Source organism: Rhipicephalus microplus, chromosome 10 (assembly GCF_043290135.1).
Source record: "Rhipicephalus microplus isolate Deutch F79 chromosome 10, USDA_Rmic, whole genome shotgun sequence".
Classification (NCBI taxonomy): Eukaryota; Metazoa; Arthropoda; class Arachnida; order Ixodida; family Ixodidae; genus Rhipicephalus; species Rhipicephalus microplus.
This window is the reverse complement of record NC_134709.1, coordinates 42298450-42312163: the sequence shown is the minus strand read 5'-3', so window position 1 is coordinate 42312163 and position 13714 is coordinate 42298450. Positions and strand designations below refer to the sequence as shown.

General features: G+C 45.7%; 3 protein-coding genes across 8 annotated transcripts in view; 1 reads left to right on the top strand and 2 right to left on the bottom strand.

Moving 5' to 3' along the window:
- Positions 1-1443, bottom strand: part of LOC119181339 (dihydropyrimidinase-related protein 2) — an 87743-nt gene extending 86300 nt beyond the window's left edge. Inside the window, exon 1 of the mRNA XM_037432554.2 lies at positions 1100-1443. Coding sequence (XP_037288451.2) covers positions 1100-1223 — 124 coding nt within the window. The 5' untranslated portion in view covers positions 1224-1443. The remainder of the gene's footprint in view (positions 1-1099) is intronic.
- Positions 1444-2593: 1150 nt separating this feature from the next.
- On the top strand, positions 2594-3266 carry mRpS21 (mitochondrial ribosomal protein S21). The gene is made up of 2 exons (XM_037432227.2): positions 2594-2823; positions 2986-3266. Exons 1-2 carry the CDS (start codon positions 2744-2746, stop codon positions 3167-3169), a joined length of 264 nt encoding a protein of 87 aa, XP_037288124.1. The 5' UTR covers positions 2594-2743; the 3' UTR covers positions 3170-3266.
- A 1808-nt stretch (positions 3267-5074) lies between these two features.
- Positions 5075-13714, bottom strand: part of LOC119180818 (uncharacterized) — a 92099-nt gene continuing 83459 nt past the window's right edge. For all 6 annotated transcript variants that reach the window (XM_075875556.1, XM_037431958.2, XM_075875554.1 and 3 more), the window contains 2 exons: positions 11837-12103; positions 5075-10202 (listed from right to left, as the gene is read on the bottom strand). In XM_075875556.1, coding sequence (XP_075731671.1) covers positions 10032-10202; positions 11837-12103 — 438 coding nt within the window. In that variant the 3' untranslated portion in view covers positions 5075-10031. The remainder of the gene's footprint in view (positions 10203-11836; positions 12104-13714) is intronic.

The window sequence follows — 13714 nt, the reverse complement described above, 5'->3', positions numbered from 1 at the left end:
TACAGTAACCCTAATACATGTCATCTCTGCCCCCCCCCCCCCCCCCTCCTTCCCTCTTCTCAGGGAACTCATCTGTGAATGCCTACCCCAGTAAAACAAATCCTGGCGCTGTCCCTGACTTTGACCTTCCACATGCACCCAAGCACCTGCAACGTTAGAGCTTACAAGAAGCGTTTTATCACGCTAGTTCCGAATATTTCAGCCTTAGACCGCTCCTAAAACGCACGAGTTTTTTTTTTTCTATATCTCTCCAAAAAGTGTAATGAATACACGATTTTGTTTGCTTTTATTATTCACCAGGGGAAGGCTTAAATGGTATTTCTTGTTTTTATCATTCACCAAGTGAAAGACGTGAATTCTCACATTATAACTACTACTTTTCTTTGTATTCAGAGTCGTAGACTATCTTTTGGAAACGACGTGGACGTGTGTTCCTCTGCGCTTAACGTCACACCCGTAGCAGCCGTTAATTGGGGGACGTCATTGTTCGTAATTAACTTATGAGCGAAAGCTACACTCTCGTATAAACGGAACAGCACATGTATCCACCGCATTGGTGCCCCGTTGATGAGTCTGGGCTAACTTTCACATTCACCTTTGCGTTCGTTTGTTTTTTACTACATATACCGACGATCCAGTATAACGGAACGGACTTGATTGCACCATGCCGCAGTCCACTTTCTTATCTAAGTTATGTGGCGTGCCCGTAGATATCCACATAGTGTTCAACAGCGCGCTTGCAATAGTAGTGCGTATAAAGCCTATAGCTTGTCGGCAGGGGTCTCCGCGGCTGTGATACGGTGATTCGGCGCGAGCAACTGTTGATGGCCTGCATGACCTACATTGTTTTCTGCGGGCAAATCGCTTAGAACAGAACCGATCAATGATATCATACGGCCTGGAATTATCGTTCTTTTCAATAGGAAAGCTGACACAGTTAAATTAGCTGCGGAGTGGGTGGTTTTATACAGACTGCTAGATCTTTTACGCCCGGCGTGGCTTCCCGAAAAAAAAAAGGAAGAGAAAGAATACAAACAAAAGCGTAGGAAAAGCAAGATTGTTCTGCAAGATTGGTAATGTAATATGCAGTAATATGCACCTGATGAGTCCAGTGACCTCCGTTGAGGTGTGCTGTGGTCCCGAAACATGTGTCGAGGTGATGTCTTCGGAGCGTTCTTGTCTGGGACCCTTGTAAAGATCGGCGACTGCCAGCTGAGAGACATGACGGAACAAGCGAGAGACGTATACGAACCGTGGTCAGTTTATGAGAGGGACATTTATGAAGAAGTAGTCTACAGAGGAAGAGAAACGTTCAAGGTAGCAGGTTTCTAGTTTGAAGCGACACGGCTCTGGCCTCCCCCTCACACGCGGTAACGCGCGCACCTAATTCAAAAAGATGAGTGAGACCCCTTGCTATCGGCTCCGGCTACGCCACGAGGCGAGCCTGCCCAGTGGTGAAGGCCAACTCGCGCCTCCTTTCTCTCCCGAACGTGCGTGCGCATGCGCACACGTCACGAGCATGTCCCGGGTCAGAGGAAAGGATCAATAGTTCGGTTCCGAGCTGGCTAGACGCCCCGTCGATCCTTTTCCGGCCTTTCTTTCGCTCGGAGCTGAATAATTGCTTTAGTCTCGCTACTACAAAAAGCAACCGCCTCAAATTAATCTCCACGCAATGTTAAGCCTGCCATCTAGGTTTTTCGAAAAGTTTAGTGAATATCAACTTTTTCAGCAATAACCTAAAAAATACTGTTCCTAAAGGCCGACAGGTAGCGCAACAGTCTGTATGTGCCAAATAAGCAGTCGGTAAGCATTTTATTTTATCACGGGAAGCGCAGGCCGAGTTTCTGTTCTAACAGTCGAGACAAGCTCCGTGCTTTAACCCCTTTCACTTTCTACGTTTGTTTTGTGCTGCGCTTCACGCATTCGTACGATGATCAGCGCGGATGTTCTCTGTTGCGTAAGCGTAGAGGGTCTGTTTCCAAATGTTGATTGACATGTCGGCGTTTGAGAGACTGCCGCGCCGCATCCGCTTCGCAGAGGGGCACGCAGAGAGAATGCGAAGCTTGCACGAAAGAGACGCACGGTGCCTCTATTGTTTTTAAAGCATGATATATTTCAGGCGTAAACGCAAAAGCAGAAATAGGTGATCATGGGCGAACACATTTGATCCGGTGCGTAGCGTGCAGTCGAGTGGTTTCACATAACACGACTCTGGCGAAAAAGAGTAATGGCTCCATTCGTCTGCGACTCAGATGTAAACACCTTGCGACACAGAGTTATTACGTGCATAATTTCTAAAAATATTTATCATGCGTCACAGAACAGCACGCACGTTATCAAACTGATAGTGCCAAATGATATCTTCTGTCGTCTGCTGTAGCATAAATTGTGTCTAAAACATGGCGGCTGTAACGTATTTCTGGCCATAGGTAAATATGGCATTTACAGTACACGAAAGCACAACCTAAAATTAGTCACTTTAATCTAGAGGTACTCTACGCGGGTAATGGATTCGAACACTATCGATTATTACAAATAATGTTCAGAAAGACGTGCTGCGCTATCATCACGATAAACATCGCCATCATCCCACAGAGTAAAACTATCATGGCGGCAGCTTAGCGAGTGCGCGTGAGCGCGGCCGTTGATGAGCTATTTTGCGAGTTTCGAAGTTTAACCAATCTTTACCCCGTCGTTTACCCGTGCAGGGAGCAGCGGCGGCTGCCGCCCGAACACATCAAACATGCATCACAAACTTTTCATCGCCCGCACTGTTCTCGTCCGGAACAACCAAGTCGAAGAAGCACTGCGTGTTCTAAACCGGTAAGCGTTTCTCCCAGGTACCATTCTTGGGCGAGAAAGCTAAGAGTAACGGTATTACGTTTCACGGGAAGATGTATCGTTCGTAATTTTAAGAGTTGAATACCGCGGCGCCGTCGATTCATGCTGGCTTGCGCTCTTTTCTCCCTCTTTCTGTCAACCTAGCATCCTGGGCATGGAAGGTATCTTCGACCGCTACAGACTCACGAGGTACTACGAGAAGCCGACAAAAACGCGACGAAGAATCAACTACGAAATCTGCAAGGCCATCTACGACGAGGACATGGCTCGCCGGATCCAGTTCACGCTGCGCAAAAACCGAGCCGACCCTTGGCTAGGAAATGACTGAACTGTTCGGGACGTGTTTCTGACGGTACCGCCGATCGTCTTACCTGCGGTTCCTTCGCTGTTGTAGTTTATAAAGGTTCAGTACCTGGGCTCCGAAAGGTGTCGATCCTTAACGGGGAGCACGTTGGTCGCGTGCGTGCGTGCCAAGCGTGGCTTCAACGTCTTCGTCGTTTGCTGACGCTCGCGCGATTCGGTGCTTTCAGTTTTGCCCTTCTTTTCGAGAGTTGTTATTAGTTATCCGTTGTTTATCTCCCTCGACAATCGGCGCAATATCTGCCGTCGTCTAGACGGGGCTCTAAGCGAGTTCCAGATGTGACCGCCGGCTTGCACCGCGGTGTGCGGCACGACGCTCACAGCTGTGCAAATATATCGTGGCTGACATAGTGCGTACGACAGGACCTGTTGTGATTACTAATCGAAACCACACCCGGATGTTGCTTGTTGAAAAACTTGCAAGTGCGAAAAATCATGAACGAAAAAAGCACCCGCACCAAGACAGGCGGGCGCCTATGTTTGGTGGGAGCGCCTCCCTTCAGGGGTAGTGGGGGGCGAAGGTTCGTAGCAGCGTCCCCCCCCGCACCCCTCTCTTCGATCTCTAATCCCCCCTTCCTGCTTCTCCGCACACCTACGGCACTCCACGCGCTCATACATTCATGTTCTTGGCCACTTCCCCGGTGTGGGTTGGCACCGCAAGTTCAAGGATCTAACCACACCTCTCTAGCATTATCTGCCATGTTGGTCGCGGGTTCGACTCCCGGAGGCCGCTCTGCGCAGACACTCATGTGCTTAGATTCAGCATCAGAGTAAAGAACACCAGGTAGTCAATGGCAGCCTGCGTGCTTCGTAGTTGATGGTTTCGGCTCGTAAAACTTGAGCATGTTCCAAAATGATGCAGTCATGTATAAAAACAGACACTATGTTTGTTAATAGTGCTGACTCATTGCATTTGCACATTTAAGGCCAAGGTTGCGTGAAAGAGAAAAATTTCTCATTTGGTTGCACAAAGCTACAATGAAAACCGCTTTCATCTCAAATTCTTGCAACTTTCTCCAAGTTCGACTAATTTGTTGTTGCCTGGCAGTTTCTGCCAACTAGGAATCCTTCTTTGTGCCTGCGCTGTGGAAAGGTTGTAATAATCTTTAATAATAGCATTATCTGGAGTTTTACGTACGAGAACCACGAGACAATTATGAGACGCACTGTACTGGAGGGTTCTAAAAATATTGACCATCTGGTGTTGTTTAACGAGCCCTGACATCACATAGTACCCAGGTAGAGTGTACTAGAACCAGGAAGTGTTCAAAGAGGGCTCAGCGCCAATGGAGAAAAACTCAAGTGCGAACAAGGTCAAGCCACTTGTAGTGCTGTGCTCAGTAGTCTGCACTGTGTTGTCGTTCGACTCCCGGGTCGGCCCCTCTGTGCAGAAGAGTTGTGCACGGCTGCTCAAAGTGGTGGAGGGGTGAAGTGCCCACTTTGCACTCGAAAGGCCCAGGTTCATGGTGCAGCTGTGAATGAATGGCTTTTATTTTTAGTTTCATTTACCCTAGCAGTAGTTAGCTCCAGTGGCTACATATTGCTATCAAAACTAACTTGAAATAGGAAGTAAGATAGAAGAAATGTGATTGATGATCAGCGTAATACTTTGCAGCTTTACTGCTCAGCATTCAACAAAAGCGGCCTCGGAGATTTCCTGTATTCAGTAAGCATGGCATTCTGCCCAACTATCCAGCAATGTAAAGTTATTACATGTCTGATGAGTAAAATCAGGATGATATTTATGCAAATCTGCACTAATTTAGTTAGCATTCTCATACCCGCCGAAACAGGTTAAAGAGAGTTCAGCCCTGTACTGTCTGTAGGGAACTTGTACATTCTTACGGGATAGCAGACACAAGAGACGCAAACATGGATTTTATGAACATTTTATATATTTACATCTTGCTTTGAATTTCACATCTAAAGGCACTTTTAACACAATAGCGCACATGGGGTAACTCGTTTGCTGGCCCGTTGGAAGAGCGCCGGACTGCATTCACAGACAGATGATCTTCAAGGATGCAACATTGACACATGTACCCTCGTATAATACATACTTGAATGCCCATCAACACCATTCATTTGAACATGTGCGTACATCCATTGAACATCAAGTCGGCAGCCCAGTGTCAACTAAGGGAGCACACAGTGCCATATACATTTCTTATAGTACACATTGTTGACCCCCTGGCACGTTGCATGCTCGTGACCTAGATACACTCGCTTTACCAGCGAGTACTCGACAAACGGCAACAGCAGGGCTTACCTAGTGCAAGGAATATCAACTCTTATTACTATCTTTACATTGCTAATAATAGCCATACGTACATGTCGGGAGACATGGCTGAAAAATAATAGGTCTCTCGCTCTGCCCGTACATGCTGAAACTGTACATAGCCAAGCATTTGACCAACAGCAACTCTCAACGCAAGTGCTTTCCAACAGTCCACGGCAAGTAACTGTGGCAAGTAGCTTCAAGTACTTTTTGCCTGTTGTAAGTACTTGTTGCCTGTCGCACATTTTTACAGAGTCAGCCCAAATGTGCAAGATGCTGTGTTGATAGGAGAGCTTGGCACAGCCGGTCTATCTCGCTAAACTGCCCTCATTACTGCCCGATTTTCTTTCGAATTCTAATCCACGGAAGTTTGAAACTTGTTTAGCATAGCACGTGTTGCCCAGATTGTGAAATCCAACGCCACCGACGACATTTTGTGGCTCTAGTACCACAGGAACCTTGATGTGGTGCTGTCATCTCAAGTCATGCAAAAATGGGCACGCAAATTAACCGACAGTTTAGCGAGAGGCTCCCTCTCATCAGACAGCCATCTTTCACACGACAATCTCTAGCGATCTTCCCAACACCCAAGAAAAACCTTTGGCATGATCACTCTCCTTAAGGTACTGGTGAACAAAGCATAATACAAGTCGTGCTGAAAAGCTCCGATGATAAACGACAGTGCAACACCACAAGGGCAGAGAAAAACATGCATAACACAAACATGTGAGCACAGTTTTGATCACACTGGAATAAAAAGTTGAGGTCACTAACACACGGATCCATAAGGAGGAATGTATGTGTGCGCTAAAGGTGCGTGAGGGCGGGAATGTTTAGCGTGCCTCCCATTCAGGTATTTGTACGGCTTCGCCAGAAAGCAGCGAGGCGTGAGCACAGAAGGGCGCCTTTCCAGTGTTGCACAACATACAACACGGAAGCCAGTTCCCTATTTATTTACAGAATTATGTGCAGCATTGGGAGATTCGTAGACGTACGCTGTGGTCAGTCTTTTAGAGACTGTCCGTGCGGTCGTATCAGAGCCCGATCATACAGTTGTCTTCCCGTTCGCACTCACTTTCTAGACATGCTTGTCAAGGTAGTCTCGCTAGCACTGTTACAATATTAACGAGATTTGACAGACAATCTTGCAAATCTTGTCGTTGGCATGACTGTTAGATCTCGTCAATATCATGTCTAACAAAGAAAACGAGCCCTTAAATGTACACTTCTTTCCTTCTTAGCACTGTTACAGGCAGTTTTGAAGTGCCACTGGTTTTCCGGTTTGTGCGACAGCATTGATGACGATATTTCATATCTTTTCTTTAGTAGACTTGCAATGCTGTGGAACACTCAGCTTTGGTCACACTTTAATCATTAGGAAGCCAGCATTGACTTCCCTATCTCGTACCGAGAGTACATGCATGCTAGAAAGGAAACGCTCGCGCTGGTTTTTCTCTAGCGTACACAGCGCATGTCGCCTGCTTCAAGTGCATTGAACAACCATGGTTACGTTGGGCTTCGTGGGCACAACCACATTTTCAAACGACTGAAGGAGCCAGCCAGTGCTGAAGGCCTTGTTCCCCTGCCACATTTAGGAGTATTGCATTTGGAAGAATAGTTGTTCCCTTGTTTTTTGTTCCACCTATAGGCGGATATGCCTCCCTAATCCTCAAAGCATATGCATTGTTATATACTTTTCATCGAAGCAGCTGCTCCAACTAAGAAACACTCCTAGAGAGCAAGGGCTCACTTCGGAAACACTCCACACTCCTCGAGTAGATTGAAAGTTCTCGATGATGAAGTTTTATGCAAGGGACTACAGAAGAGAGAGAGTGTAGTGACCACTCCATGCAAGAGGTTGTGTGCTGCTTTCGCAATCTCAAAGTAGGCCGAGCGCATTCAGTGCAGGAATATTTAAGAACACTTGGAATTATGCGAAGCTGTGTGGATCCGAGAGGAAGAGAATATGGGGAGAGGCAGCAATGAAGGTGTGTTAATGAAACAACATTATTGCGTGCTTAGTAAGCCTATTTGTTAAAGGTACAGGCGGAAACATTTGCAGAGGACGACATTCATCGAGTGAAGGTGCTCTCTTTCCGCGCGAGCGCATCTTTAATGCAGCAGAACGACGGTGAAAGCCGACGCGAGGTTCGATTTCACCACGAGGAACAGTGACGGAGCGCATTGCTCTTTGTTTTACAACAATATTCTGGGGTGTACCGCCAGGCTTTGCCACTCGTGTTGAGCAGGGGACCACTTGTGAAAGGTCAGCCTTTGAGCCATTTTCGCCCACTGTAATGTGTGAAGCTCGTAACAGCAAGAACGTAACTGCATCAAGTTTTTGTACAAGGCATGCAAGCACCGACACAAAAGAAAAAAAAATACAAGGTTTGTTTTTTCCCCATGTGGCTGCATTTGCAAACATTTATTCTACAATGAATTCGTACCAACTAGCTGAACTTCCTGTTGTCCTAAGACCTAAAAAAAAAAAAAGCCACATGACGACAGCACGAGCACACAAACGAGGTCGGTAGCTTCAGGAAACAGTCAACTGTTCGGCGTGTTCACGTCGTCTTCTGCACAGGTTTTTTTGAGCACCTTACACATTAATGCAATAGACGGCACATTCATGCACTGTTAAAAGTAAAAATCTTGCTCCAAAATAAAAGCGAAAAAAAGTGAATTAAATGTATAAAGCAAAAAAGTTTACAATTAAAACTAGGCAGGAGCATGTAACATAATTTTACAATTAATTTAAAATGATAATCATGGCAAACTGCCAACCGTGAATACAAAAGTTATAATAATTGATGGGGTTTAACATACCAAAACTATGATTTGAATAGAACACTGCAATGAGAGGCTCTGGAAATTTCGATCAACTAGGGTTTTTCGACATGCTCAAAATGAAAGTTTAATTGCAAAATATGAAAGAGGAAAAATAAAATTTTAGATTGTTCTCAAAATTGCTCTTAAGGGTATTTCGAGAAAAGAACAACACTAGCAGCCGGGGCCGCTCAGTCAGGTCCTCCACACATTACAACTAACTTGAAGGCTCCGACCAGCCAGCAGTCGATTAAAGGCCGTTTGGTACACCAACAATACTGTGTGAATGCGCCTAAAAACGAGTTCGACAAAACTGTTTTTGTACTACAGAGGCTACGCTTGCGGGGTCATGTGCGAAGGAGTGTGGCAGCGGGCACGCCATGGCCATGTCTGGCAACACTGGGCAGTACAACAGGGAGCGCACCAAATCAAGCAACTTTTCCTTTTTGCGGAGTCAGCAAAGGCATCAGCGTGAACAAAGCAGACACGTTAAAGAACACTAACACATATTCCAATCGTAGCTCACTCAGTGAAAGTTTGCTCACGCTTTTGTCTTCATCAGCATAATGCACACAGGCTCTGCTCGTCATAAATTCTGCCAGCTGCTCTGCTTAATTGTGCTTTAAGTGCTGGGTAGATGCAACAGCTGCGCATAGCATGCGCTTTACGTAAATTTATACATTATTCTCTTGTCCTAAAAAGCCAAGGCGTGCCGACTTTTGTGTGCACCCATCAGACGCTTTGTGCAAAGCATGGAGGTGCAACGCAGACACAGAAATACATCTCATCCATTTGCTGGTATTCTGAGCAGGCAGCACCAAACGGGGATGGGAAGTTTTCCCACATTTTGTGCAACACATTAGCGACGAGAACAAGCTATAAGCGCAGGGTCGTATAGAGTCTCGTGCTTACTCACTCTTTGGCATCACCTAGCCGTGTCACCGAAACCAAAAGTACACCCAGACGAGGTGTCAAGAACTCCAGCTGAAAACCCTTGCTCTCATCTGCTGGCTCAGACAGTGTACATACAAGACCCGAGTTGGAAGATAAAACTAAAGCACATGTATGTTGGAAGCCTTCACTTGAATCGAGTGTTCCACTTTTCAACATCTCAAGTCTGACTGAGGAAGATGCAATGACGGCTTTCAAATCCAGTACATGTGTCATTGACCACAAATGAATGCAACCACCATTGCACTCTCCTATGTGCAGATGCCTCCATACACACAGAAGCAATACAGTGGTCTGAAGTTCTGTATAGCTGCAGAAATGAGATGAAGTGCAGATTCTAATCCATCCGTGCCACTGATGCATCATATTAAATATGACTTATTAAAGAAAGAATGGGAAACACATTAAAAGGAACGAGAAACGTTAAAAGAAACGAGAAACAGTACATATTAGGTCAGCCAAACGGAAAACAATGTGGCAACCAGATCGTCGGGCCCGGCCGTTTGCCTTGGCGAGGCTACTCCACATCCCACGCTGTCCTTGTGTGCCACTTTTAGTGAAAGTGGCTTCGTGCGCCATCCGCTCGCTGAAAAAATCTCGGGAAGACGACACAGGTGCTACCACAATGCAGAGGAGCAGTGGACCAGATATTTCGTGCCACTTTTGGCTCGTGCAGACGCCGGAGCACGGCAGAGAATCCGATCACGGCTGCGACTCGCGAGAGTTCACGTGACGCAGCATTTCACAAGAGGGTTCTCTAAGAAGGCAGGGGCAGTCACGTAGCGCACGCCCAGTAGCGTCCCTCGTGTTGGACAAGCACAGCCTCGGGCCAACTGCCAACCTGCCACTCTGGGTAACGGCTCACGTAGTCTTCGTTGCCTCCTTGACTTGGCCGTACAACAGTCAGGGTAGTCCCCAGGGCATAACCCAACAGGTAGAGGTCAGCCTGTGAACAGGGTGGAAGCAAAAGCTCGTGACACGTTTCCTCAACGACACTGTGCAACACAGTCCGAAGGAGGCCACGATTACATAGGCTTTTATGTAGGCTATGTAGAATTTTGACGAACATAGGCATATTGAAGGCATTGCTGTGTTCAATGCTACTTAAAGAATGATGTTCGATGGCATGCCCAATTTACACAGACTACGCTTTTACTTTTTGCTAGATAATCATTATGTTGCACTTTAGAAATTAGATACAGCATAACCTTGTTAATTTTGAACAGACTCCCAGGTCCCAGCACCACTCAGTTTTCTACAGGGGGAAGCTTCCGATACTTTGAATATGTTCATATCCACAACAGTTATTTTGAACTGGGACACCCAGGTTTTCACCACTCCTTTCAGAAGTCCGCCCCCTGTGACTATAATGCGTTGCTAAACCCAACAAAACCAAATTTACTAGAGTTGCAAAATAACAATACAGCAGCTTATCGTGGCAGATGAGAATTTGGACGAGCTGCTAACAATGGTCATGAAGTTGCGACAAGCTCAACGGAAGTAACTGAACATTACAGATTACTTTTAATTTTAACTAGATTAACTGCCATGAAGATTGCGTTTTGGAGCATAGATTCCACCACATATATATTTAGACATTAAGGCTCACCACCCACGTGAATGCATGATGGTGCTTCTTCCTGACATATCGCTGACTAATCAATTCTGCTTGCAGTTGGACCTTCACGAACTCCATAAACGAAATTGCCTGTTACGGACGTGCAGTAACACCTAATCTGCGATAGAAGAGTCCAGAGGTGGGTTCTTTGGGTTCTGTCTACATGTGACGTGATGGTCATTCGAGTGCCCGCCCGCTAATTCCAACAATTTTCGAACAATTGATTCGAACAAGTTCAAATTGATGAGCTTTTGCTGTGTAACGTGCAGCATATCACTCCATATTACAATATGATCTTTCACCCGTTCCCTGCGTTGTACAAGCTAGGTTCGTAAACACTGTTTGCACTGCTGCTTCTAAACATGCATCTTGCAGTTGAAAAAAATAAATACTGATACTCAGGATGAATTTCAATTAAATTGTTTTAAATTCTGGCAATTAGCACCTAAAAATGGCATCTTGCTTAGTGTTTGCATGTTTAGTCTATGCCTGCATTCTGAAAAGTAAAAAAGAACTAATTTTCTTAAACTTAACAGTGAAAGGCTCTTGTACAGGTCTGGAGCGAGAATCAAAAAATGTAAGACTGTGCAGATGAGACAGCATCTGCATATTGTGTACACAAAAAGTTACGACTTACCCTTTCAGTGTCTTAAAGATCTGTTTTCTAAGCAGTTGCGTATTCAATCGTAATGCGCTCGGCAGGTGTCACTTTTTAATCTCATATATGGCAATATTTTGTATACAGAGCTGCTGAAGATTATAAAAACTTCAAAGGGCCGTCCACATAAAGCCTTGGTTATGTTCGGCCATTTTACAGTCTGTGCGATTGATTAGGCAAGCGCAAAAATGTATTTTCGGTTATGTTTCGCTTGATAACTCGGAAGGGCAGAGGTGTATTCACATTCAGGTTGATTAGGAAATGTTTTAATTGACAGCCATTGCCAATTAACTGGAAACACTACCTCTGGTACTGCCAGACTTTTGCCAAGCCGGCTGACATGGCTGACCAAGTGCTCCTCCGGGGAAGTTGCCGTGACTTGTGAAAACAGGACTGTAGCGAACAGGGGACAAGGGGCATCACTATCCTTCTGTGCTGCAAACAGCTCCAGAGCAGACTTGAGCATGACAATTTTGACTGCCTCCACGAGCTTCGCATCAAGCGTGGGGTCTTCGTTGAGCTTGCTGGCGAGCAATGCCCCTGGACTCGCTGTCAACCGCAGCTGATCTTCCTGGAAAAGCAAAAGAGTGGGACAACCCCTTCAGTCCAAATTGACGTCACCCAGGCATCGATTAATTCAGTTCAACGAGTATTTGCGAGCTTCCTTACACTTCTTCCAACATTACCACTCTGGGACACTGTGTCGTCGTCTGAAGATGCGACTTGTCATTTCTGTGCACTACTGCTATTGGCAAGTTAGATGGATAACTTGATTGATTGATATGTGGGGTTTAACGTTTCAAAACCACCATATGGTTATGAGAGATGCTGTAGTGGAGGGCTCCGGAAAGTTCAACCACCTGGGGTTCTTTAACGTGCACCCAAATCTGAGCACACGGGCCTACAACATTCTCGCCTGAATCCAAAATGTAGCCGCCGCAGCTGGGATTTGATCTCTCGCGACCTGTGGATCAGCAAGTGAGTACCTTATCCACTAGACCACTGCAGTGGGGCATCAGCAAATTAGAGACAACATATAGTGAGCTGATGGTAAATTGGGCATTATGGTTGCATCAAGTTCCTTTATATCGCTTCTTGGCAAAATACTTTGCTAAAAGCAACTGCTTTGATGAAGGCAGTGCTGTGTTTAACGTGACGATGGATGGGGTGCATTGCTGCAGCAATTTCAAAATATTTTTTTATACCTTTCCGGGATTGCTCACTGCCAGTAGATAACTATGACATGTGCTTTGAGTGGGTTGTTGAATTCAGTTAATGACATATAGCATGACTGACTGTACAATTATAGATACATTATAGCTACATTATAGCTAACAGTGCGAAAAAGTCGAAAGCATGAAGTGGACACGCCACGTCACTGCGCAGTGTCCCCTTCTCGTCTTTTTCGCGCCATTAGCCACGTTGAATCTGCACAAACTCACCCAGTATTCCTTCCTAATTATTTTAGACATTTTGTTTACTTTTCAGTGAGTCAAGTGATGTAAAATACACCACTTATCGTAACACTTCTACTCGATTGATTGATATGTAGGGTTTAACGTCCCAAAACCACCATAGGATTATGTGAGATGCCGTAGTGGAGGGCTCTGAAAATTTCGATTACCTGGGGTTCTTTAGCACACGGGCCTACAGCATTTCCGATGGAGGCGGAAATGCAGCCGCCGCAGCCGGGGTTCGATCCCGCGACCTGTGAGTCAGCAGCCAAGTACCTTAGCCACTAGACCACCATGGCGGGGCGTTACTTCCACTCGCTCTTGGTCTTCAGAGCCTCGGCATCAAATTATGAAAATTTCATGCAATTATAGACGGCGGATCCTAACGTGTGTCTCGAAGCGTTACGACGAGCATAGAGTCATTACCGCTTCGCGATATCATCAGCTGGTGAAGGAACATCACAGCCTTTTTCTCTTTTTTTTTCTGGAGCATCGTCCAGAAAACACCAACTCCTATCAAGCACAATTCACTAATAGAGTAGAACCCCTTTACGAGACACTGATTTAATGGACAACATAAGACACCAGTGTGCCTATAATGAAATAGGGGTTGATAAGAAAAAGCATAGTACATCTTTTATAAGAGACGTCTCATATAAAAGACAGGTATTGCTCCCTGGAACATGTCTCTTACGAAGGGGTTCAACTGTATATACTGAAAGCAAGGT

Bases quoted from the DNA above. Each gene is read 5' to 3' on its own strand.
- mRpS21 (XM_037432227.2), top strand. From the start codon at position 2,744: ATGCATCACAAACTTTTCATCGCCCGCACTGTTCTCGTCCGGAACAAC. The intron at 2,824-2,985 runs GTAAGCGTTTCT...CTGTCAACCTAG, and splicing joins GCACTGCGTGTTCTAAACCG to CATCCTGGGCATGGAAGGTA.